Source organism: Nicotiana attenuata, unplaced genomic scaffold (genome assembly GCF_001879085.1).
Source record: "Nicotiana attenuata strain UT unplaced genomic scaffold, NIATTr2, whole genome shotgun sequence".
In the NCBI taxonomy this organism is placed as follows: domain Eukaryota; kingdom Viridiplantae; phylum Streptophyta; class Magnoliopsida; order Solanales; family Solanaceae; genus Nicotiana; species Nicotiana attenuata.
The window spans coordinates 91,226-118,863 of record NW_017671150.1 but is presented as its reverse complement, the minus strand read 5'-3'; the positions used below and the strand labels follow the sequence as shown (position 1 = coordinate 118,863).

At 37.2% G+C, this 27,638-nt stretch overlaps 3 protein-coding genes and 1 pseudogene across 3 annotated transcripts; 1 reads left to right on the top strand and 3 right to left on the bottom strand.

Annotated features, from left to right (window-relative positions):
* Positions 1 to 80: 80 nt before the first annotated feature.
* On the top strand, positions 81 to 3,930 carry LOC109206265 (peptide methionine sulfoxide reductase B5-like). The gene is made up of 3 exons (XM_019369076.1): positions 81 to 520; positions 2,683 to 2,839; positions 3,560 to 3,930. Exons 1-3 carry the CDS (start codon positions 225 to 227, stop codon positions 3,710 to 3,712), a joined length of 606 nt encoding a protein of 201 aa, XP_019224621.1. The 5' UTR covers positions 81 to 224; the 3' UTR covers positions 3,713 to 3,930.
* A 2,345-nt stretch (positions 3,931 to 6,275) lies between these two features.
* On the bottom strand, positions 6,276 to 11,794 carry LOC109206264 (soluble inorganic pyrophosphatase 6, chloroplastic-like). The gene is made up of 6 exons (XM_019369074.1): positions 11,404 to 11,794; positions 10,348 to 10,508; positions 9,916 to 10,016; positions 9,611 to 9,792; positions 7,109 to 7,207; positions 6,276 to 6,587 (listed from the first exon to the last, which is right to left on the bottom strand). Exons 1-6 carry the CDS (start codon positions 11,644 to 11,646, stop codon positions 6,495 to 6,497), a joined length of 879 nt encoding a protein of 292 aa, XP_019224619.1. The 5' UTR covers positions 11,647 to 11,794; the 3' UTR covers positions 6,276 to 6,494.
* Positions 11,795 to 13,306: 1,512 nt separating this feature from the next.
* Positions 13,307 to 15,905, bottom strand: LOC109206263 (DNA repair helicase XPB1-like). Its single transcript, XM_019369073.1, has one exon. It carries the CDS (start codon positions 15,849 to 15,851, stop codon positions 13,587 to 13,589), a length of 2,265 nt encoding a protein of 754 aa, XP_019224618.1. The 5' UTR covers positions 15,852 to 15,905; the 3' UTR covers positions 13,307 to 13,586.
* Positions 15,906 to 16,450: 545 nt separating this feature from the next.
* LOC109206262 lies at positions 16,451 to 22,202 on the bottom strand (annotated as a pseudogene).
* Positions 22,203 to 27,638: the final 5,436 nt, after the last annotated feature.

Sequence of the window (27,638 nt, the reverse complement as noted above, 5' to 3'; positions counted from 1 at the left end):
AATTGAGACGAATGGAGCACTACTTGTGTTGGGACAGGCTAAAAATGAATCCAAAAACCAAAACAAAAGGAGTAAAGAGAGAACGGGTACAAGTGGTTAATTGTGAAGCGGTTGTAGACTTTGTAGTTAGAGAATCATCTCTAGACAAATGCTTTGAATTGGTCTTTGTGTCATCCATTAAACAAAATATACTAAACAAATAAATACTATAGAAGCTTATCTTGATGGGTTCTCAGATTCTCAAAATCTCACCTTTTGCTTCTTCTTCAATTTTCAACGCCAGCCCATTCTTGAGATTCCAAGCCAAAACGGTAGTCACCATTTCTAAGACCCAATTCAGGTCAAATCCCCTCATTTCCTCATCTGGGTTTGTTCCTTCAAGTGATAATAAGAGAGGTTTGAGAGGTGGGGTTGTTGCTATGGCTTCTGCAACAGGAGGGTCCGTTCAGAAATCAGAGGAGGAGTGGCGTGCTATTCTCTCCCCTGAGCAGTTCCGTATTCTCAGACAGAAAGGCACTGAGTATGTTGTTTCTTCTCTCCCTCTAACATAATCATTGGTTGCAACAGTTTGAATTCGTACTGTATGCACTCTAATGTTGAATATTTAAAGAATTAATCTTATTTATATCCCAGCAATCCCACTAGTTTAAAACTTGGTGGATAATGGACCCATCCCTGTACCTTACTTAAATACCAAACCAATAGCAGCATTTTGTGTTGAAACTCGTGATGTGCCCCTAATCCACACATCATATGCTACCCTTTTACTACTAGACCACCAAATCTCGGGGGAAAATTCTGAAGAATAATCTTAAGATATGTGTATCAAGGGAGCCTTGGCGTAACTATAACTACTAAAGTTGCTGCCATGTTAATATACCTTATGGTCCGGCACTTCCCAGACCCCGCGCATAGCGGGAGCTTAGTGCACCGGACGGCTTTTTTATTAATCTTAAGATATGTGTATATATAGTATAAATTATGAGGTACATCCATTACCTTTACATCATGCCTTTGTTAATCTTGTGGGGTAATTAGGAATATTCTAGTGGTTTTTATGGTGTTACTGATTTTCTTATTAGTATAATTTTTTTTGGGTAAATAAAGATTTTATTACCAGGGAAATGTATGTACAACACAAAAACCCCTAAAGATCTGTTCACAAGCCCAGACCTATAGTATAATTTTGCTTTCATTTTATTGTCATATAAGCTATAAAAAATATCTAGTTTAGTTTCTTTACTTGAATTTATTGGTTGATGACAAAAATAGCAGTTATTGCTGTTAGTCCAAACTTATGGCCTATGACTAGATGTGTAATGTTCAACAAATTTAGGTCTAAGTTTACTCTCTTCGTGTGGAGGGTCATGGACGGTCATTTTAGGCGATTGTTACCAAATTCATGGCCTAATTTACATGCCGAGTTTTGTTTTTCCTTTGTCGTCGATTCAAGTTTTCTGGAGCTGCTGTTCTTATTTAAGCAATGCTTGTTATTTCAAGTTTACTTCCTAGCTTGTAAACTGATCATTGACCTGTTTTAGGCTTTTATACCTCCCAGAATTGTTGTGCTGTTTTAAGTCGCTAGAGATCTTGATGAGATTCTGCAGCTTTGTGACCCCACTCAGTATAATCTATGACCTCCACTGAACAGTATGAAACTCAGTTCTAATATTTGTGTAAGGTCAGTGAGAAATTGTGTAACTTGACCAAGTTTAATGAAGGATAGAATGCAGTTATGCAAGTTTATGGAGTTACTTTCTGAATTCACCCGATCTTTTGTTGGAATGGCAAGAAATGTTGAAAATGTCGGATTTTTAATGAGATTTACCAAAAGGAATTGCTTTTTAATCTTGATAAGAAAACTGAATTTCTTCTGAAATGAATGTTTGTAGTGAGAGTCATTTTCACTCAAAGAACTCTAGATGCATTCCCCTTATATTAGGGGTCACATAATCAATTGCAAAGGGTTCTTCATACGGTTTTTGCTTTCCTTGGTTATTTGTTCTGTCCCTATCTCTTTCTTTTTCCTTTGATTTTTTTTTTTTTTTAGGGGGGGGTGGGGGGGGGGTGGGGGGGTGGAGGTGCGATGTATATTGCAGTTTAATGGTGCTTACTAGACTGCTTTAGTTCCCTTCAAGATTTATACACCAGTTTGGCATGAGGATTAACACAATTTTGTGATTCTTGACGTTTAACTGTTTCATATGTTACCTTTGAAGTGGACACCATTACATATTCTGGAGATTGCCGATGTCTGACATGCAGCAGTCAGCCACAATCTATGCACAAGGACATAGCTCCTAGTTGTAGAAGGCTTGTTATCTAAGTTTATCACTTTTGAGTATGCATATTATAGGCTAATTTGTAGAATCTCATCTTTCTAGTTGGATTTAATGCAAGATTGGAGCTTCTTCAAGGAGAGTTGCTTGAATTTGTTCTCGTCGTGGATAGTGTAGACTCACCATGCCGGCTTATAAAATTCGTCATCAAGCTTGTGATTCAATATATTCTATATCTTCTATTTGAGTCCTATAAAATTCGTCATCAAGCTTGTGATTTAATATATTCTGTATCTTCTACTTTAGACTCAAATATTCAACAAGGAAATATAACGTAGTTGAATGACCGTGATGCTTATTAATTGATTAAGCTAACAATTTACCATATGGGATTACTTCACAGGTATCCAGGTACTGGGGAGTATGACAAGTTTTATGGTGAAGGAATCTACCAATGTGCAGGATGCGGCACTCCTCTCTACAAGTCCACAACAAAATTCAACTCAGGCTGTGGTTGGCCAGCTTTCTTTGAGGGTCTTCCGGGAGCTATTAATCGCACTGTGAGCTTCCTTCTCTTTCTCCTGGCCAGATAAATATGATTTTCTAAAATCTTTAGACAATAATGCTCATTATCTGGGGACATAGCTATTGTTTTTGGGGGAAGGGTCATCACTCCCCCTTAACTTCTGGGATAGAATATAGAGTATCTATAAGAGGTTACATTATATGAATGCCCTCCCTACCTGGGGAGCAAAAGTAGAGCCTATCCTTATATTTAGGGAGGTCTACGTCCCTATGCTGCTACCTTCTTTTGACTTCCTTTCGCTATGTTCCATGTTTCTTTTTCTTCCTTTCCTTTCCAAAGCATGCTGGTGATAACTGTGTGTCATTCCTGAAGCTATTTGGTGGAGTAGTTATTTTTTCGAATTTGACCACAAAAACACCAACAACGCCTTTAAATAATGACAAAGTAAAGGCTCCATGAAATCTTAGTCCTTTTACTCTTTTCTAGTTTGAACCTTTTTCATTTATATTTGTTTTAATTGCACTCCCCCCTCCCCCCAAACCCTTTAAAAAAACTGCTTAGTTTTTCTCATCTGTGATTTTATGCTATTCATATTTTTCGAAAAACATCAGAAATACAGAAGGTATTCCCGTTGATTTTTCTTGAATGTTTTTAGTCATGAGATTGCTTGTTCAATGTATTTATGTTGTATGTGTCCTAAGCAATTTTTCTAGAATTGATGTTGGGCACTGTCTAATGTTTGGATACTTTTCAGGCTGACCCCGATGGCAGGAGGATCGAGATTACTTGTGCAGCTTGTGGTGGCCACCTTGGTCATGTTTTCAAGGGTGAGGGGTTCCCTACTCCAACAGATGAGCGCCATTGTGTCAATAGTATTTCCCTCAAGTTTTCACCAGCAAATTCCTAATCCATCGCACCGAGGATGTTATGGTTATCACAGCTTTATTTCTCTCACGCATAGTTAGGTTATATAGATGCTACATTAACTACTGATGACAGTGTTGTGTTTTCCAAATAAAAGTTACTTTTAGTCTTGCACTCTCTGGGAATTGATACTTAACCTTTTGTAAATTAGCTTCAAAAACTGGGGGAGTTTGATATAAATATTTCATGAGTTTGATATAACTGCTGATGGCAGCATTTTAGGCATGGAATGCTGCTCATATGTCAAGTGCAAGTCCTCTCTTCTAAGTAAGGGTAGAGCCTGACTATTAGAGTTCCATGGATGTGAATGGTTTGAGTGTCACCATCATAGGACTCTTCCCCAGTATATGCAACTCCATCCATCGCTTGTATACAAAGTGTTCTGAGAAGCTTTAATAGTAGATCAGAAGCAGTTTCAGAAAGCCCCAATCTGGAAAGTTGATTCTGGATATGCTCTGATACATAGTTTTTTGAGTTTAAAATGTGGCTAAAGCATTCGAGAGTTATTTCCAAGACTTTGCCATCAGCCCACCGGTAACCTTCTCAATGAACTATTAACTTTCTATGAATTACCACATATGAAGTGGGTGCCTTTGTCAGTTTCAAATTGTGCTCTTTATTCCCACTTCCCATTGGAAGTCCCTACAACCCAACTTGTTTCTTGCCTTTGGATCGAATATCTCTTACTTCTGATGTTCCCCGGGCTCCTTATACCCAATCCACCCCTCAAAGGTAAGAGAATTGACTTCTAAAGTTTGGAAGCAAGCGAAGTTTCCTGAAGCAGCAGGTGAGCGGGTCAGTCATTTATGTCAAGATCCGTATGTGGGAGCTTCTGGATTGACTGTTTGAGAGATCTAGGTTTCTCAGACATATCAAAGCTCTAGTATATTCATGCATTTTTTTGATGCATTCACTCAAATCCAGGACTCTGGGGGTATATAAAGTTTACAGGTAGAATGAAGGAATATATCTGCTACTTCTAGGAAACAAGAATATGAGTGTTCATGGATATGCCTAAGGTGAATGAAGCTGGATCGAAAATTACAAAGGACTATCAAGTGATGAACATGTACTAGGTTATCTTGGGCAAAATTCTCACCCGAAGAAGCTGCCCGCAGTTCCTGCAAGATCATGTAGAGTCATGTTCTTGGATAGTGGTGTTAGTACCATCAAATATCTTGACTTCTTGAATGGATGATAAGCAGAGTCATTGAGATATTGGCTGCAACTGTGATCTGTTCCTCTCTTGACATGATATCAAGTCTCCACCACAGAAATTCTAAAACGAACAACGCAGACCTTCCTTTGGTACTTGTTCATATACAATCAAGGGTACATTTCTTGAGTTCTCCAAAACCCAAACTGACTGAGTTTCTTATCTATAATGCCAACTATAAGATCACTCACCTCAATAACCTAAAGATGTGATCATCTTGATCGCATAAAAAGGAGTCCGATGCACAAAGCATCCTGCGTTGAGGTTCATGGAAGGACCGCACCCCCTGTGATCTAGGTAGCTTACTTTAGCGCAAGCATTAGCAGTCGCTCCCACAGTTCGATCATCTTGATTGCATGCCCCCAATAAGTTGCACGTATAAGTTAACTCAAAAAAGCATAGCCTTTTGCATTACTCAGAGAATATAAACATAAAATAAGTGTTAATCAACAAAAAAATAACAACAACTCGGTGAAAATCCCACAAATAAAAGAAGTCTTAATCTCATAAATATTGTACCAGCGATTATAAATAAGATCAACTATTAATACCTAAGTTTACCTGCTAGGACATAAATGCTGCTCAATAATGGCATATATTCTACACCTGAATCAACTAGACAGCTTCCTCACTGTACAGGTCATTATGTACCAATCCAGCTTCTGAGTTAGTCCCAATTGCTCATTTATCGGCCACATACAATGATATCCTATGTTCAACCGTTTGGTGTAAGAGTATTCTCTTTTGTATAGGACACCTTTGCTAATCCGATAGATGAATGTGGTTGTGTCACACATTCCATATCTAAATATTTCTCACATTGACTTGGTGTAATACTAATGAAATATTTTTCACTTGTCAAAAGAATTACTGTAAAACATTTTCAGCTCTGCTTCAGTCAACAAGATTCAGGGATCAGGAGTTCAGTACACAAAGAGAGTCCAGGCTTGATACCCATTAGTCAATGCAAATCCATGGAAGTACCAATCTCCAATAGTACTCTCAGAGTCATTTTTACCAATAGTAGTGCTAAGATTTGGCTATGAAAGTGAATCGTTTTCTTCAGAAAACAGCTCATCATTAGTGAGCTTCAGGTTATGAATGCTTCTTCCAGCTTCAGGAAAGATCAGATGCAACTCCACAGATCACAATGGAATCTCACTCATTGTCTGATTTCATGGTGGATTAAGCTACCACACTATGTAACCTGTTACGACTGCAGCTAATGGAATCATGCGACACCCAGGAAGCTTGCAAAAAATCTCTTGTAATTTTGTAACCAAGAAACATTGATACTTCTTGATTTATGCAATTAGAGGTCGAAGATCAATTAAGCTATATCTGTATCTTTTTCGTCATATAGCTTTAAAAGTCAAATTCGTGCAGAGATACGTACAGATGAAAAAGCAGTATCTTTTTATACTGAGTGAATCTTATGAACTCATTTCCACCTCACAAATGAGGAGAGAGTAAAAGAATTACTAGGGTTTCAACATCCAGTTCAGTTTACAGCAAAAAAACTAGCTGTTCAAGCATTATCAATCCGCATCTACACAAGTGAAAGGTCACCAGCAGGGATAGATCTCTTAACAAGCTTTGCCCAAGACTCGTTGGTTTCCGTAATAATCTTAAGTGCATAATCCTGTGATTGCAAAGGAATTAGATAATCAGCAGGATCATGCAAAGAAAGCAGAACAGGCAATTCTAACTATGAAATGCCAAGAAGCACAGGCTTGCTTAAGTGGACAAAGTTTTCTAATCTCCTTTGTTTTACGTTCTTTTGGGGGCATTGGGAGATAAAATGCATGCAAATAATAAATACCATTATTCTTCACCCGCTCATGTCATTATGTGCTAAACTGATTCACTCTTACAGGAAAACACATACAAGATATTATATAATCATTCACTGCGAAAGAGGGACGAAAAGAATTTATCTTCACATAGAATAACTGAGAAGTGATCCCCAAATGTGGAGGTCAAAATTTTGCTTAGCACCAACAACCATTAAAAACTTAAGATCGGTCTCTTTGAATGCATATAATCTCAACACAGTAATAGATATGCAGAAAGTCAGAAACAAGGATCTTTAACAGACAGTAACAAATTTGCCAATATTTCATCAGTATGAAGAAATCAACATAATAATGTTCAAGAGGGTACCTTGTTAGCTGGCTTGTTTCCAAGTCCAAACTTGTTAGCAGGCTTTCCGTCAGGAATCTTATAGTCTCTAAACCAGTCTCTGATAGCTGTCAGAGTGCCCTGAAAATTTCAGAGGATCAGTTTGAGATATTCACAAGTTGAAAGAATAGAAGATCTCAGTATATATACACACACACATATATATATTAGATTATTATGCAAAGTACTGATTTAGCTCATTAATAGCTACCTTAGTCATGACTTGAAATAACCATTTTGAACCTACACTGTTAAATGCTATAACAGTGTTGGCTTTCTAAAGGCATTGAAGCATTACTTGAGTACAGTATAGAACAGGTTAGCCTCTTTTTTGCAGTTAATGTTCAAGAGAATTTGGTCAATCCAAATGAGATAGCAAAAGAAAATCGAGGAACCTAACTCAGCACTTAAAGTGGAAATCTTTTCAGTAAGTGTCCTTAAGAACCACAGCAAGCTTTGATAAATCAGAAGTATTCATTAATACCACACCAAACAGAGTGGAAAAATATGTACAAGACATGGATGCGACTCAACCCCAATTATCTGCCCAACCATCTATATATCATTGACCTTTTAATACCACAGTCGAGAACCTCCAAAGTTTCATTCCACGTAACTGATTTGATCCAGTAAGAATTACTAATTGCGGGTATTGATGCACTAAACATTGGAAGCAATGCAGTTCAGTAAAGGTCATCAAAAAGGTATGGAACACTTGTTTGACCAAAAAGTATAAGGCCTTTTTGTTAAACTAATTAAATAAGAAGATAGAGGGTAAATCCTAGTTAAGGATAATTAATTCTAGATCTGAGATGGGTAACAAGAATAGAAAAATATAGTTGAGTACAAATGTTGGCAGTAGTTATGGCTGGATCTGATATATGAAAAAGACCATGCATTAGATAACATTAAATGGCAATAAAATATAAATAAAGGAGAAGATTCACCCAATCTTGAGTGAGGCGGATCCTCTTTCATTTGATAAGGATGAATGATAGACAAATACAAGAATCTTAGGACCCTTTTCGGATCTGATGGGGAGTGTGGGATAACAGATCATCTAATCTCTTTAGAGAGATGTGTTTTTATTAGATAGAGGGTCTGCGATGTGTTTTTATTTTTTTCTAGAGATAGAGGGTCTGCCTTTTTTTTTTAGAGAAGTCCCCCTCCTTTGTTTCCTCTCCCTTCCTATTTATAAGGGATATCCTTAGAAAACCCAAAAAAAGTACAATTAGAGGGAATATTCAGTAGAATAATCCCTTTGAGGAATCCAAAGTAAAACTAGCCATTACTTCTATCTGTACTGCTCGACCTCGGCCTTGTTGATGATCACTGCTCGACCTCGGCCTTATCGATCACTGCTCGACCTCGGCCTTATTGGTCAATGCTCGACCTCGGCCTTATTGATCACTGCTCGACCTCGGCCAGACAGCTCAATTCGATTCGCAGGTTACTCATGACAATTGTCTCCACATGTCGAATTTCTCTGATCTGATTTTGACCCATACAACACTAATATCATAGAAGTTAAGGATCTGGGTAGAGGAAACATGTATAGGACTAGGATAGACTTTGAGAAGTGCATGTAGTTACTTCAAGTAAGAAGACGAAGCAGCCACACTTAAATGCAACAGAAACTCCGCAATGAGGATTTCTCCTCATGCAATTTGAATGGATCATCAAAAGCAATGGGGCCGTTTTTTGCATGATTACTGCAATGTTTGTGGAAATAACAGAAAGCCTTGAGGATCTTGTTGTAGAGACCAAATTTCTTACCTTTTCCGAGTGATATATGGTATGGATACTTGGCATGCTCTGTTATTCTCTTATTTTAATAAGGAGGCTACTGATTTGCCTATAATAGCCAATAAATAATAGAAAGGAAGGGTTGGTGTCCATCTTCATCTGTACTACTCCAGTTGTTTGTGCAACTTAAATGGTGGAACTTCACATAAGGACTGGTGACTGTTACTTAGACAAAGTAGGCCTCCTTCAAGCAAAAGTTCATTTGGGAGCAGAAATTGGCGATGAACGGTTAGTGTTTTGCTGGGAAAGATTTGTCTACCAGCAGTTATAAGAGGAGCTTTGCCTGGATAACTTTGACCATTGTCTACTTGCTTTAAATCCTCATTCCAACAAAGCATGTTGCTAATTTCTGAAACCAACAAGGTCTGCATAAATGTTACTTCTTTCTATTATTTCTATTGCTGTTCTTAGGCAATGATCATTGACCAACTTTTCAGAACTTCTACTCACTGGTTCCAATTGAAGAAGTAAATTATGGATAATTAACTAAACCAAAGAACACAGCCATAAACATATAAAGGTGAAAAATTCACAAAGAGAAATATCTTTAACAGGACACATATGCACAAAAAAGAGAGTGCCAGACAATGATGATGCATGAAGATTTATAAAATCATCCGCAGTCTGAGAGTAAAGAAGAGTGAAAAAAATAAGAGCCTTATTGCATTCAAAGCATACCGGAAAATGTTTCTCCACATCATCAATATCATTGACAAGTGACGCTCGGGGATCATCTAGGGAAATAGCAACTATTTTCCAGTCAAGTTCTCCTTCATCAATCATTGCCAAAGCAGCTAAAGGTTTGACCTTCAAGACCTGGCCAATTTTAGCACGGCTTTCCCCAATCTCGACAACATCAACTACATACAAATTAGTCATCAAGAAAGTTAATCAGCTAAGCCATCTTCTAACTTGTTTGTTGCCTTTTTGATGGATGGTTAGAAGAAAGCTTGTTTAACAATTTATGAGTGATGGAAATATACCAGGGTCATTATCTCCAAATGCCCCCTCAACTTCAGCATTTGCAAATGAAGGGTCTTCCCAGGTTTGAGGAAGCAATCCATAGTTCCAATGAATATTATATCTGAGAATGGTACAAAGACGCGCATCAAATCAAACAAGGAACCAACACAACATCATGAATTTAGTAACTTCATGCAACTATCACAACCGATTATGGGCGAAAAGCTATTAGCTTTATCAGCCAAAGATTGATGATCGAGATGTGTCTGTCAATGTTTAACAATAAGCATTAGACAACAGACTAAACCCTATTGGTCCTCAGCAGTTAACTCATGTAGCACAAGGCCACAGGGAAACTGATGGGCCAAATAGACTAGTCCACAGGACACAACAAGATAGTAACAGATCATACTAAAAGTAAGTTGGGAAATAGTGCCACAGAATGGTCTTACGGGTAGTATCTAAGTTTCCCCTTCTTTGTGTCTTGTTTAATTGGTGTGTACAGCTCATCCGTAGCAACTTCCATCTTTGCACTCGATTCTTTAGGAATTTCAGCAATAAAATTGAAAACACCATCACCTAAATGCAGTGGTATGTCATGCCAAGGGGACACCTGCAGATCACATGAATGTGAAAACAATGACTAGAACTAATATGCTCATGTGGACTATAGAGTTCAAACTTATGTTGACAAGTGAAAGTTAACAAAAATGAAGAACATTCAGAACAAAATACATTAAAAGAAATAAATAGGGCAGCCCAGTGCACGAAGCACAACCTACCCTAATGCAAGCATTAGTGGCTGCTTCCACGTCTCAAATCCGTGACCAAATTGGTCATGCAAAGATAACTTTATCGTTGCTTCAAGACTCCTCTTCAAATATGTTGTAAGAAATAATAGTAAAATTATTATGTGACTTCATTCTTTTTCCTTCTTTTAATGGATTTCGTTTGTTGCTTCCTCTTCTCTGTAATCGAGACAATATGCAAAAGGCTTAACTTTTATAAACTGATAGCGTAAAGAACTTTTACTATAGCCATCTTGTAGGTGTGAATCGATAATTTGGAAAATCGCTGCTACAACAGATTAAAGTACACCAACATATAACTTCCCTGCACTGTCAGTATATAACTTAAATCCATGTGCAAAAACTTCAATATTTCACATGAACAAGAATGATAGAACAAAGCTCCAAATTAAGCATTCAATCCGTGAAATTGTTTTTAAAAAAAATCATTTCTACTCTCTCCAAGTCTCAACATAAGTAGGACGCAACAAGACACGACTTTTAAAATTCTCAATTCCTCTTTTTTGGAAGTAAACTCGATATTACAAAATGAATAATATTCCAATAGAGTTATAACTATATCTACCGAGATAACAATTCAACGTCCAATTGAACGAAATGAATGCAGATTCATATACAGTAAACTCTAACTAGTTCGGCATTGACATATCTAACTGATTAATTAATTGATTTTTGGGGTAAGCAGAGGGAAGTATTCACCTTTTTGCCAGAATCATCAACGAAAAAGACACGATAATCTAAAGTTTCGGGCTGGCCTTGTTCTTTGATTTGAATCTGAGGATTGTAAATAGCAGTGCAAGTGAAAAGTCGGCTCCTGTGTGCAGCAGCAAGCCCATTGCGGAAACAAAGGTTGAAACTATTGGGCTTTTGGAGAGGAATTTTGGATATAAGAGAAGTTGTTAGAGTGTTGTTGGCTGATGCCATAACTCTTGCAGCCGCCATTGTTGCTTTTGCTGCTGTTTACGGTGAAGAGAAATGGAGAACTGAATATCACTGATTTAACTGCACCACAGGCTTGGAATAAATTTATACCAACACTTTCTCTTTGTCTCTTTCTTTTTTTGGAAAACAAAATCATTCAAAATCTTTTTCAAAAAATAAACACACAACAAAACTATTCAACAGTTAATATATATACATAAAAAAAAAAAATTTATATACATAGTATAATTCCGCCAGTTAAGGGGAGTAAACCCTCTTTCCCCACTCTAGCTTCGCTCATGTTCAAAATGTATGATATTGTTTTATTCTTATATAAGTTTCATACAGATTTCAATCTAATTCACCTAAGAAATTTTAATGTAATTTTTCTATTTTATCAATATAGTTTTAAATTTTTCAATTTTTTTCTTCCACGTTCAGTAATTCAAATAAAGAATCATAATTATATTTTTTAGTCAAATGCTCAAATATTATCAGTATATCTCATAAAAACAAAAATTCAATTTTATATTCACAACTTACTACAAATACCATCATATGAAATGCAAAAAAGTGACTATTTGTTATCACTCCACATTTAATATTCACATTGTAGTACCACTAGTTTCTGCCTTTCTTGTATATTCTTTTTTTTATCATTTTCCATTAATGCAAAATGGAAATTAGTGGTAACACATCATAAAGAATTTGACCCAAAAAGTAGGAAACAAATCATAAATAAGACTGTTATTATAATGGTAACAAAATAAAAGAGATACGTAACTGATTTTGGAATCATAAAAATCGGAGCCCAATGAGATAAAATATTGTCAATCTGTTGTAATAAATACTTACCTTAATCTACGCTTCTAAAAAAAATCCTTATGTTACTACAAAATACAAATCGACGCACTAGAAATTGCAAATTGCATAAGAGGAATAGTTTTTTTCAAAATTAGGGTGATAAATTAGCTTATGTTATACTAAATAATTTTTTCAGAAGATTTAAATTATTTATTATCACTTTGATTTTAGTAGTATATTTACTCGCTCGATAATGGGAAGAATTGTTTCTACCTCCTTAGGGAACTGAGCAGGACTTACTTCTCTTCTATCTCTGGACTAACTATCAAAGAACTTTTTATTTCGAGGTGTAACTCTCAGTTAGCACTAATTAACTCATTTTGCCTTTAGATCCAACTTTTTATGTGCGCGAGGTCACTCCCATTTACTAATTTTTTACAAGTTCTGTAGAGAGCAATTCAATATAAAGAGATAAAAGAAATTTAATTTTTCCTATGGCGAGGGACTTTTGATCACAAAAAAATCTCTTGACTTTACATTACCAAGTAATACTTATACCTTAACAGAAAGTAAGACAGAAAGAGCTGGAGCTTGAGAATAGCCTTAAACAAAGGTCGGCAGACGAGAATTCCAGCTCAGTCTGCCTGTGGCACTCTTGCTGTAGCTGTACGTGATATTGCAATTTTATCTCAAATGCAAGCAAAAGAATGTAATGAATTTTTCTGGTGTTGTTTGGATTTCCAGATTACTTGATCGTGCCCTACATCGACCTCTAGACGCACTGGTTTATAGGGGTGAATTGGGTGCTCGACTATAAGGCCACTAAAGCAATCGCTTGGGACCGCTCCAACTTTTTGGGGGCCATTTTTTCCTTAAAGATGTATTGTATATATATTATTAAAAAAATATGTGTACATTGAAGCATTAGTTATTGTTGTTCGGAATTCCAATTCCGAGTCCTCGGAAAAATCTTTCCACCCCAAATTAAGAAGAGAACAAAAAAAGTTAAGTGGCAGAAACTACATTCATTCCTACTAAATGAACCTAAACTATTCACAAAAGGCTCTAGACAAGCAGCTGGATGCCACATCAAACTACTACTTTACACTATCTAAGACAAACCTTACATAACGCATTTTTACCAATACAATCCCTATTCAAACATAGCGTTTTTTGAATAAGAAGTGTCTCTTGGACAAATCCTTGGGCTTGCTCTTTGTCTGGACAAATCCTCCAGGTTTCTTCTGGCCTCCATTATATTCCATATAAATCATTCCTTTGGCTCCTGAATAAGTGCTCATTGATCCCACACTGCGATTTGCTCTACGAAGCGCTTTGCCATCTGTATCTTCTTCTTCTATTTCCTCCAACCCAACCATATCTTCGCCGGCACTTAGTACCTTCCCAAGAAGCCCAAGCTGCTCCTCAACATGGTAATAACTCAACTCAGGTCCTGAATCCGGCGGAGGCAAACTTGTGATCACCTTAAAGCTATAACCTTGATCAATCAAGAATTGCTGTCTCTTTGTTGAGTAGTACATTTCTTGTGTATCAGTTGATACGAGCGAGTAAAAGAAGGCATCGTGTTCCTCTATCCCTGATCTCCCTCGAGGGCGCCCTTTTGCCCTGAGTATACGACCTAGTCGTTGTGCCTCTTGGCGCCTTGAACCAGCATGTGACGAAATTTGAATGATCACATTTGCCTCCGGAATGTCTATGGAATTATCCCCCACTTTTGAAAGAAAAACTGTGTTCACTTCTGGACTAGTTCTAAACGCCTCGAGTATTTTCATCCTCTCCGCGTGGCTGGTACCACCGTAGATCATAGGCTTCCGAAGTTTCATTGCGTACTCCATTAGTGCAAACAGGTTATCAGAAAACACAATAATCTTATCAGCACGCTGTTGCTCGTGGAACCTGATGAGAAACTCACAAGCCCTGAATTTATTCGGATTCATTACGTATAATGCCTGTCTCTTCCTTTGATTTTCCTGTTTCAAATACTCAGCAAAAAATTCCTTACTCATCGGACACCAAACCTCAGCACACTGCACATTAGCAATAAATCCTCCTTTTGCTAAATCAGACCAATTCGCCTCGTACAACTTGGGACCAATAAGGAAGTTCAAATCAGTAATCCGTTCGTCTTCCCTAACTAATGTTGCAGTAAGTCCAAGTTTGCAGTGAGATTTTGTGAGGCCGATGACTTTCCTGAACATTTGAGCAGGAACAACATGGACTTCATCTAAGAGAAGCAATCCCCATTCTCTCTTTCTTATTTCTTCAATTAGTTTCTCAGATTCTTCAGAACGTTTTCCTCCAAAAGCAATCATGTTATAAGTTGTCACAACTACTCCAGCAGCAATATCCCCACGAAATTGTTCTTTACTGTCACTAGTAAAACGGCATATCTGTTCATCTCGAATCGTTGACCATAACCGGAATTGATAAGCCCATTGATCAACAGACACTGCATTTGTAGCTAAACAAAGACAACTCTTCTTAATTCTAGTGGCTGCAGAAACACCAACCAATGACTTGCCCGCGCCACACGGAAGCACAATAATACCAGACCTAGCTCTACCATTCCCAAACATCTTACTAAGACTCTTCTCTTGATAAGGCCGCGGCTGCGCGTTAGCTTTCAACTCCATATCCAAGTCAGGATTTACAGTATCATTCCTGAAATCATACTCTTCCAACATTGGATAATTTAACGCATTTGGTAAGCAACGTTGCTTTACACTTTCAACTTGTGCAGGATCAATTTCGAACGAAAATCGCGTCTCTTTTTCTTCACTCATCAACTCTGGCAATAACCCTAAATCACTACTTGTAATTCTAGCTCGAGATATAACATCATCCATAAGCAACTTTTCCAACACTTCTATGTACGGGGATTCGATGAGGTAACGATTTTGCTTGAGTACTAATTTTACTTTACCGTAATTAGACGTGGAAGCTTGAATAAAATCAACAACTTCTTCGGGAAGTTTCGTTTTTGATAATTTGTTGAAGACAGAGATAATTGTATGAGTGTGAAGACCGACCGAAACGGCAGCGTATAGAGAGTGAGGTGTGAGGTTAAATTCATGAATTAATTGAGGGCGGGAAACAGGTTCAGCAATGGCGATAAGGAAATCAGAAGCTTGCTTGTAAAGCGGAGAGTATGTTTCCAGAAAAACACGACCGTCAGAGCAAACCCACAGCGGACGATTTTCGTGATCAGGTTTGAGCTCTAACTTTGTAAAATCTCTTATTAATTCTACTCCTTTATTGTCACTATTATAAATTTGGAGTTCAGAGTCGGAATCATTATCTCCATTTTCTTCTTCTTCTTCGTCGTCTTCTGGTTCTATAATTGTAGGCCTAATTGAGAATTTAATCTTCTTATTAGGACGATCCTTTTCTCCTACACCCATCTTTGTGATTTTGGCTTGAGTTTATCGGCTTAAATTTGTAAGGTTTGGTTCCCTTGTCTTCTTTTTTTTAGTTAAGTAAATTAGGCGGTTAGTATAGAGAGCGGGAATAGATAATGATGAACCGCCTTAATACTTCTCGAATACTTTGACTTAAGTCAATACAAGCAAAGCCACTGTGGAAGTTTTTCATTCAATTTCGCGAAAATAAGAACTGGAAGTTATTAACTAACAATTCTAATTCTTTATTTTTCTTCTTTTTTCTAAATATTACTGGAGGGGTAAGTAAAATTGGAGAACCTTGTCAGGTGAAATGAATCAATAAATGGACGAGTCATTATCCCATTTAAATATTTACTTCGGCTACAAAAGAAAATCGTATTATTTCAAATTCTAGAACCAAAATCCGATAATCTATCTCTAATGAGTACAATCTAACTACAACCCCAATACTACATATTGTTAATGATGAGTGAAAAGATCAATTTCTTCCTAAATAGGAAGACTAATTCGTACTTGGTACTTGGCCAACATTACCTGCTTTAGTGTCTCTCTGATAGTTCCTAACCATCTTTAAGTCCTTTGCTCTTCAAAACAATCAATCAACAAAATTTACACTATTGCCAACAGTGAAATTTTATACAGCAGAACTCGCCATGGTACCTAAAATTGTTCATTTTTCATTTCTATGGATACATACAGTGTGACAAACAGTGGCGGAGCCAGAATTTTTACCAAAGGGATTCGGAATACTAAAAAGTAAACACACGAACAAGCCAAGGGAATTCAACATGTACTATAATTTTAACCTTATATATACAGTAATTTTTCGGCGAGGGGTTAGGCTGAACCCCCTTCTGCCACCCTAGCTCTGCCCCTGGTGACCAACTAAATGGCATGAAGCTAAAAGCACTATATATAACAAAAGAAACTTTTTTTCTTTTTCTTTTTAGTTCTGGATGCCAAGTTCTTTCAATCCAGCAAACACGGCGAGTGTATACGCTGGTAACTGAGTCCTTACCCCAGTCCAGTAAAGTGAATTACTTAGACTGTCAGACATACAATAAACATTACTACTTTCTTATATTAAGTACAAAAGAACTGCAACTACAAATGCTTCGCATGATCCGTCTCATCAAAAATTTCCTCCTACACAAAAGACACAATTGGCAATTTAATACTCTTGGCACTGAAAACTTCACAGAAAGCACATTAAAATCTCAAATCTCGAGTGATTTTACCTGTAAAAGCTCTTCAATAACATCTTCCATAGTTATTATCCCTACTACCTCTTCCTCATCAGGGATATTTGGCAGATTTTCGTCTAATCGCAGAATGTCTGAGTGCATATCTTTTGACCACGTCCTCCTACTCCTATTTCTCTTGGACGAGGTGTTTCCACCATTGGGCAAACTCCTGCACTTCTGCAATGATCTACTCTTCAGGCTCTTCTCAGGCGGAGGCTTCTCAACATCAATGTCTACTCTGACATCCTGAACAGAATCTAGATATGGAAAACAAAAGGGAATATTGTTCACATGAGAAAAAGTTTACACGTACGAAGTAAAAAAACTACTAGCAAACAGAAGATGCTCACCATCAGCAACGGTTTGGCGAGCAGGCTGAACCATCTCGTTGTTGCACTGTTTTACAACCACAGCCATATGACTATGACCCTTCTGAAACTCATTCAAGATGTCATCCAATCGCATAGTATATGGGACCCTGCGCCATAAAAGAGGTAAGCCATGATCTGTTTATGAGGGATATATATCAAAGGCATTAAATCAACCGTCACAGGAAGTAAATATTTGCAACTCACCTAGTATTATCATCACCTTCCACTTCATTTGGTTACCCAAGAGAACACACACAACTAAACTACAAAAATATTGGTTGCAAGAGAAAGAAATACCTGATTGATGTTTATTAGATAACCATGTTTAAGCAATTTGGCTAGTTTGCATTCTCAGGATGAGCCACCTTATAACTAGCTAGGATTTCTTTCATCTAAAATTACGTTGAGCATTTAGGATAGTGTAATGGTATATCTCTAAGTGGCAAGCTGTCCAACTTGGGATACGTTGTCTTACCATTTTTACTAGGAACTGTTCATTCATAAGAATATTGGCAGTTTAGGTGCTTTACTTGTCTTGTCTAGCTGGGGATTTGTAGTTGCAGTTATTCCAATATTCATAGACTATTAAACTTCATTTAAAGAAGGAAGCATACCAAATTGAGACAACATATTAGAAAGACATGCTGAGACAAACATTTTCAAGACCTTAAAGCACTACAGGTTTGCCACTGATCATCAAGATATATAGACAGGGAGTGGCAACTAGAACTATGGATGTTGCTACGCGTGTATTTGTGCACCTCATCTTGTAAAAGGAGAAAATGAATAGACAGGGAGTAGCAACTAGAACTATGGATATTCTTTTGTACTTCTTAGTCACAACATTTAAATCGGATTTTCCAAATGGAAGAGACTGCAAATACAACTCATGAACTAGTATAACTACATCTTGGTGCAATACTTTCAAAGATAGTGCAACAATGCAGCCAAATACATGCATAGTATTTGCACATGAGAAATATATAAAATATACCTTGGGATCTTTCGGATAGTAACATTTTTTACAGGGGTTTCATCTTCTGGATGGATGGTCAATAAGTTCTTGACCTACAAGGTCACAGGAAAAGTATGTCAATAGAAAACTTTTACTCTATTACCAGAGAAATGGTACTATTTACTTGTGTTACCAAAGCAAATGGAATAATTAGCTTGTTTACTTGGTTGGGGCAAATCAAAATAAGAGAAATTGAAAAGACTAGGGTAAAAGTAGATGGCTCGCCGCCTAGTAAAGTTTAACCGCGCATCTTACTTCATGCTTGTAAGTACTTAAATTTAACCACTATTTGCCATAATCAGTTAAGACTATGATATCAGTTGTCTCAGCATTCCCGCATAATCTTCTGCATCGATGGTATTTGGAGTCTTTGGGATAAAAGACTATTTTCCTGTTATCTTAGGAAGTCCAGACGGTTCCATGAAGTTTTATATAGTGGTTTTTGGGTCATGAAAAAACAAATACTAACTCACTCCAAAGCAAAAGCAGCATGGGGAAATTGTGAATTGAAAAGTATGTGTAGATATTCTCTCGCACTTTTTAATAACTTAAGCAAAAATATGCTTTCAATTATGTTGAGTGCAAAACTTTCCAGGACTGCGGAAAAAAGAGAAGTACTACCAGAAGAAGTCCAATTATGTTTTTAGGTTGCTCATAGTAGACTGGTATCCTGCTATGCCCTTTCGCCAAAATTAAATTCGTCAAAACCCTGTACCAAAATGGAAAAAGATAAAAGAGTATGAAACAGCTAGTAAGGTTGGGACTCATGCAAATTTTCTCTATATGAGCATCTCAGAGTATGCAGTACCTGTCCAACTTCCCGTTAATATCAATAGAAAAGGTTTCAGATATGGGGGTCATAGCATCACCGGCTGTCTTATCGTGAAGCTCCAAAGCACCAGCAATTATAGTTGTCTCATCATTTGTTAGTTCTCCACCTTTACCAGCCTGTAGAAAGTAAAAAATGCAAGAGAGTCGAAGCCATAGGCAATCAGATCAAGATCTAATATCAAATATTTTGCATGCAACACATTTCCAACAGGAAATAAGAAGTGGAGACTCTAATATTCATCATTTAAAAAGAGCAATAAGTCAATGAAATGACACCAGAAACGGGGAACAGTTAGATTCAATCTAACAATAGCGGAGAGAAGCATTGGCAGAGCCACCTTAGGCTAAGGGGTGTCAATCTGACATCTCTTCGCCTGAAAATTGCAATGTGTAGCTAGGTCAAAAGTTTATTTTTAAGTAATACTCTATGTTGAATCCACTTAGATTCTTCGTGTGTTTACTTCTTTATTTTTTGACACCCCTTAGTGAAATTCCTGGCTCCTCCACCGGAGAGAAGCAAAAGCTAAAACCATATCTACAACACAATACACAATGTTTGGTTAGCCATTAAAAACCTACCTGATTTCCATGAAAATGTACTAAAGTTTTCAACTCAGCTCGTCGGAAAAGACCACTGTTTTGATGACCTAGCAGATAGTCCAATAGCTGCAATAATAGAAACTAAGGGGCTTAGGCCAACATTAGACAAACTAACTTGTAATACAATCAGCAGTTGGTTCAATACGCCAACATTGTAGTGGGTCTAATACAAAAGACCAGTTTCTATAAGCAAACAAAAGTTAACTAAATTCGTAAATAAAAAAAGTTCACCTTGCTTATTGGATATGCAATAGGAAAGCAGATCCAAACAAGAACGCGGACGACTGGGGCCATTGTTGCACCAATGGCCAGTCCATATCTAGAGCAAACGGATTGTGGAATGATCTGCTCAACCACAAAATAGTAACCAATCAGTGCAAGTAAATTCAACATCTGGTGAACTCATCAATCCTCAATGCAGATTACTCAGTAAAACAAAACGTCAAATTACAGCAACAAATTTTCTCTATTGTAGCACTTGTAGAAAAGATAATTTAATAGCACAGTAGCACTTATCTGAAGGGGGGAAGAAAAGAGTTTAAGACCAAAATTAGTAAAGTCTGATTAACCTAAGAAACTCTAACAATAACTAGTTTTAGTTATCTTAAAATAACACATGGATGGGACTTTTGTCATGCATATACATTCAAGTAGGTAAAGGGAAAGGAGGTCCACTCCCCATATAGTTGATTTTCATCTTAACCACACAGAAAAAGTAAGTTTCTCACCTCACCAAATAGAAGAATCAATGTGACAGAAATCAGTATAGCACCCCAAGCTGTTATTAGGCTGTCAAGAAAGATGGGAAGTGCCTGAAAGGATTTAGACGATCAGCGATTAAACGGATATCCAGCAAGTGCAAGAATTTGTGCCTCTAGAGATATAGTATCATTATGTTGCATACCTCCATAGCAGCAGCATTGCAGATAAGTAGGGTGCACAGCAATAAATGCTGATTTTGTACGACAGGCCAAAATCTTGGCTGTATAGATAAAACAAAAATTTCTAATTATTCAAAGCATCGATAAAGTATACACAGTCATACCAAGGCAACAAGATTCACAATTTCAAAATTTAAGTTTTGCATTTCACATTTACAAAGGAGAACTGCGCGCATTTAGCAAGTCCAGTGTCTATACAAAGTATAACAACGTAACTGCAACTCTCTCTTCTTCTCAAATGAGGCGCAATAACAGAATAAATGTCAGCAGAAGCAAACTAAACGATCGCTCGTAAAGTGAGCATTTAGTAGTGCAAAATAAAATCTAAGAGCTTCTTTCCCCTCTATTAGAGGAGTTCCAGAAGTATCAGTGATCAAATAAGTAGCTTTACGAACTAATGGATGGATAAAATTGACTTGGAAAATGGAAAGGTTTTTACAGTTATACGTTGCATCACCATTTTGTGGAAAATTGTTAGGTATAAATATGCTGGATACTTGTGACAAGATCGGTGAAATAGCATTTCTCCAGAAAAACTAAAAGAAGAAAATATTTCATTGCAAAAAAACAGATTTACACTTGTTGTCGCATAAAAGATCTCGAGAGGATACCAATTAAATCAGCCAAATTTAGCAACACAGCATAATTTTTAACAAATAGACACAATGCAACAACAACAGCTGCACCTTAGTCCCAAACAAGTTGGGGTCGGCTATAGGCACAATGCAAAAGTATTAAATTATGTGATCATCTCAGCTAAAAATTTAAGCTGTTAGACAGAACACACTTTTATTTACTTAATTATATCTTTAACACGCCCTCACATGTGAGCCTGAAAAGTCTAGGTGGTAGTGAGATTTGAAAAGACGTGACAAAAAAAGCGAAAAATACCAGCATTTTTACGATCACTTGGAGTGCCAGACTTGGCAAGGACTTCAAGATCAACAAGACTTAACGACATGAGGCCCAATGTAAGGCCGGACATCATTCCCGCGAATACTACCAAAAATACAATGACCAAAATATTAATGAAGAATTCCGACTCGCAACATCTGTACTCTACCGCCATTCAAAACTTGATCAATCAAAAATTCTGTCAATCCTCTAACTCACAACCCTAAAGGAAACCGTCAAAAATTGATAACCAATATTCAATCACCTCCATTTTTTTTTTTTTGAAGCTGCTTCGAAACTTATACTAGTAGTAGCTTAATTTTGTCTTTCTTTTAAAAAAATCGAAGCAGAAAAGATTGAATATCAGTTATTGAAAATGAAGTGAGACTAAGGAAGACGAAAAGACAGAGAAAAATATGTTCTTCTCGTTTTATGGAAACGAATGGTTGTTTGGCGAAAATGGAGGGTATTTTTACGGTAAGAGTCTCTTCTGTTGAAAAAATATAACGGTAAGAGTCTCTCCTTTTTTCGTTTTTCCACATCTTTTTTTCTTCTACAAAATGGTTGATATTATTTCATTTTTATATAATTTTCAGGGACTTAAAATTACTAATTTTTGTATTATTTCAATAATTTCTTATTACTGCACTAATATGATTTGCATATATTTATATGTTAATAGTCTCTAAATAAATACGTTATATAAAACGGTTTAAGAAGTATTATTTGTTGGGTTTTGTTAATTAAAACAAAAGATGTGTGAATGAAAATGGTGGAAAAAGAAATAGAGGTGTTTAACCAAAAAATAGAATTTCGGTTAAAACTAGAAATTAAGAGAAAAAATCGGGTTACTGATAATCAGGAGACGAAAAGAATAAGAAATTTTTGAGGATAATAAAGCAGTAAATAAGTTTGTATTTCAATGTAATCTCAATGATTTTTCGTGTCCTTACAAATGTTGAGACCTCCTCCTTTTATAGTTGATTTTTCTAGGAAAAGGTATAATGCCTTAGCCTTAAAGAGACAATTATGAGCATTAAATGACATTAAATGAAACGTTACACAATCATTCCTATTCAATACTGATTCGCTAACGTATTTGACATTTAATACTGAATTTAGACTCCTTTATGCCATCAGATTCATATCTTCAATTCCTTCTGACCTCCTGGCTTTAATTAAGTTAAATAGATACGAGACTCGTATCATTTGAATAGCATCTCGTGCTTATTTAACTTTCTTCTCCTCGTATCTGATATCGCCCGTGCCTCTTAACTGATCATCATGTTTTGACCATTTGACCAATCCACGTGTCATGCCACGTCACCTTCAATATAAATTCAGTTTTTTCCCAATACAGATAGTCCCTCCACTTTCCATTTATTTCTCAATTAAATATTTGGGAAGTGGATATTCATTAAAAAGGGAATTTTTGCCATAATCAATGCTATGACAGTGTCGACGCTTCAATTGTCTCTTCTATTTAATGCACCATATACGTGTCACCTTCTCATTAGTTCTGCGATTTTGCAGCCTTTTTCTAAGGCTTCTTTAACTCCACTATTCACGAAGTGATAGTTGCCTTTATTATAGGTTTTCCATCATTACACTTCTTAATTATCGACGGTTGAGTTTATATATAAACTTGCCCCCTTTTTCCTTTGTCTTCTTCTTCACAAGCTTTTTACCAAATTTCTTGCTATTTACTCTCGTTTACTTCTTCTTCAGTTCATACCTTCTGTTCATATCTTCTCACTATGTCGTCTTCAAATCCTAACCCTAAAAGAGTCCCAATTCTTGATAGTTTCCCCAATGCTCCTGCTAGACATAGAAGAGGTAGAGGAGGTGTGCTTCGTGGTACAGGGTCGGTTCGTGGTGGTACCTCTGGTTCCATCACTCCTTCTTCTAGTTCTGGCAATATCTCTAGAGGCTCTCTTTCTAACAGATCCTCTTCTAAGGGCAAAGAACCTTCTGAGTCTAACCAAGAGCCTCTGGTTGAAGAAATTGTGCCAACGGATTTATCTTTCGAACATGACAAAGAATCCCTTCGTGACCAAGTGATTAAATTAGAGAGAGCTGATAAATATCCCTCTTTAATTACTGAACCTTTGATTCAAATTGTTCGAAGAGACTGTCGTTGGAGAGATGAAGCCCACATAGTTATTCCTACCCCACACCAAAGAATATCTTCTTATAGGGTTGGCTTTTCTTTCGTTTACACTTATCCCTTTACTTTGGGATTTATTCCTGCTATTGACCCAGTCATACTTGATTTCTGTCATTTTTTCAAAATTTGTTTGGCTCAAGTTGGTCCCCTCGTATGGAGAGCAGTAGCTTGTTTGAGGTATATGTCAACCAAAGCTGATGTTGACTTTACTTTCCCTCATCTAATTCATCTTTATCACCCAAGCTATTCCGCAATGGTGTTTTTACCTTATCTGCAAGAAGTAAGAGGGTTTTGGTTAACCCTGAAGATAATAACGACCGTGGCTGGTACACCCGGTTTGTTGCTGTTCCCACAATTGATTTGGTGGGTGAATCAAATATTCCTTTTCCTGAGAAATGGAACTTTGCACGTAAGTATTTTCTTCCTTGCCGTATCTGCTTTCGTTATTTCAACTTCTTTTCTAATTTTATTATTATTCCTTTGCTTTTTTGTAGCAACCATGGGAGATGTGGAACCCGTTCCTAATTTCCGTGGTTGGGTAGATGTTGTCTTGAAAGCCGTGCCTATGGAGGCACAAACTTGGAAATCTATTTCCAACAAACATGGTTGGAAAGTGAAAACTCACGGTATACATCCCTTTTTGCTTCTCGTGTGTTAAATTCTTTTCCCCTCTTTTAATTTTTTATCCTTCTTTTTGTCAGGATTTGCTATTCGAGGGATGTCGGCTGAAGTAGCTATCACCCTTCGAGCTTCTTCCAGTACTCCTCTTGCTTTGGAAAGAACACAAGCCACGCTGTCAAAGAGGAAAGTGGTTGAAGAGGATTCTGATGCTGATGAAGATGAAGATACCTCTTTGACAGCTCGTCCTAGAACCAGGAGGCGCATTGTTTCTGAGGATGAAACTGATATCTCTCCTGCTCGTACCTCCGAACCCGTTGCTATTACCTATGATGAAGAAACCATTCCAAGGGACACCCCCTGAATCTACTCATCGCCTCTTTATTGAGGGCGTCGAAAGTGGTGAATTAGGTCCAGTGTTAGATGAAATTCCTCTTTTATCTTCCGTTCTTGTTCTTTCTGTTCCTCCTCTAATTTCAAGTGTTTCCTTACCCACTTTGTTTGTTCCTGCCTCTTTGTCAATTTCTGCTTCCTTACCTGCCTCGATTCCTTCGACTACTACTATTTTCACCTCTTCTACCGTTCCTCCTTCTATAGTTCCCCCTTCCTCTGCTCATTATGCAGAGGAGGGTTCTAGTAGCAGAAGCATGGCTATGAGGAATGTAACACTTGAGGTTCCTGCTAATAGCAGTCTTTTAAGGAAGTCTGGCGGAGCAGATGTTTGGCTTAAACCCTTAATTGGGGATATGAGAAAAAGAAGATGGACAGTCACAGTTGTCTAACTTTGATGAATGATATAGTTCACTGTACATTGAAGGTACTCTCCCTTTACTTTTTAATAAGATCTTTCTTTTTAATTCTAACTTTCATGAGTTGTTTTTGTAGGCTAACCTCATTGGTGCGGAATTGATGGGAAGAATTTCCCTCTTAGAAAAGAAGGCTCGTGAGTCTGATCAGACTTTTCTTGAGGCTGAGAGGATAGCTAGAGAAGCCCAGCTTGAGGCAACCAATTGGAAAGAGCAGTTTAAAAATGCTCAGAAAAAGATAAAAGAATTGCAAGAGTAACCGTGACCTGGAACAGCAAAAGCAAATTCTGACTTCTGAATTATCGGGGGCCAAGGCTTCTTCTAGTAAAACTGAGAAGGATAAAGAGCGCCTTGAATGTTCTTATTTAGAACAATTATCAAAGTCAAGCGAAGAGATTAGAGAACTTAAGGTATTGTTGAGCAAGAAAGAAGAGTACGCGGGAGAGCTAGTCAAGAAATGATCTTGCCTCGTGGGAAAGGGATTATGAGCTTCTTGAGGAGAACTTTAACACAGAGGTGAGCTGGGCCTTTCTAAACTCCCGCCGTGATGCCTTAACTGAGGCAAGTCAAGAAAACTTTGATTTAGAATCGGAATTGGCCAAGGTTTTGAGAACCATTGAAATGACTCAACAACCACTTGACTTTCCTTCTCCGGCAGATGAAACTCCCGTGGCTGAGGAACCTTTAAATGAAGGAGTCGTTTCTGTTGAAGTTGAAAATGTTACAATTCCAGCTCCTGAGGGTGAAACTTCACTGATACAGTCCGTGGAAGCTGAAGCTCCCGTGACTCTTGCTTCCCTCGGTGACTTTAACACTTCAAGCCCAACTGTCGCTACTTCCTCAGAAATTGCTACCGTGCCTACAGCTGCTTCTGAAAGTGAAGTTGACATTGCAACTTCAGAAGTTCCAACCCCTTTAGTGACAAGTTGAATATTTTACTCCTTTGTTATTTTTTTTTATTAATTGGTGGTTTTATCCCTTGACCTTTTTAAGGGATTTTTTGGTTAAGTCCCCAGTTATCATAATGGGGCACTTGTAAAAATATTTTGCTTGACTAAGTTTTACTTAGTCTTTTTTAAGAAGTTTTCTTGGTACTTCAATATGTTCTATTCTTGCCTTTTTCTTATCTATTTAGACTTATAGAATAGTTTAGCATTTTTATCCTTTGAAATTGCTTTATGATTCTTCTCATGAGTTATTAACATGAGGTTTATAAAAGAGGGCCCTTTTCATATATCGACACTTAATGAAGAAGACGTCTCAACGTCATAATGGTGTTATAATACGATGAAAGAAATAAGAATACACATGTTTTGTATGCCACAACTTTGACAAGTTTTTATTCATGAACTTGAACAAGCTTTTGCTTGCACACAAGCTTTTATAGTAAATGTAAAGTACATCACTAATAACTTCTTACTCATAACTATTGTTCTCTGTAATAGAGTTTTTACAAAGATACAATATTATATTAGACAATGGTTTTCCTTATAAACTCCTTTCATGTATATAGTGTCATGACCCCATTTTCATGTAGTAGGGAAGGTAATTGAGAAAAGGTGACTTCTATTGTTCTTCAGAGAGTTTGAGATGTGACTCTGTTGTCTCATGGGGAAATGAATACTATGGACGTATGCTGTACTCGCTGGAATTCCATAACCTCTGCTCGATCACTTGTCTCTTGAGACTTTACGCAATCTATTTCCGCACGTGATTTGTTCTGTGTTCATTTATACAGTCCTCCAGTTCTTGAGCGGTGAAGGTATGAAGCCATCGAGCAATTGTTTTTTCTCTTAGTGTGGTCCTTTTCCCTGACCAAACAGATAACATTTCTGGGAACTCGGATAGGTGCAATTAGACGGATGAAGTCTTGCCTAACCCGGTGATGCCTGATTTCTCATCAGATTAATTGGTAACCGTTGGGCTGGGTATTTAAGACATATTCCATTATGCCGTACAGGTCCCGTGGATCATCATTTGGCACGAGTTAGGTGTTTTTCCTGCACTAAAAGTATCGAAATCGTTAGGTAAATTGTTAATGCCAGTGCAAAAAAATGAATTTATACATATGTATGGTATGGGGATACCGATCGCACTCCGTGGCGATACTTTTCTTCAAAAGGTAGTATAACTTTTTTAGATGAGACAGGCATTCCAATGAATAAGGGTATCACGCTTGTCATCCATTGTCTCCAACTCGTATGCTCTCTTTTAGCAATGTCACGAACTCTCGTGCTAAGGGTAACCCTTCCCAATGTTGGACTCAAAGCTTTCCCTGAAATTAGCACCTTTGTAGATTG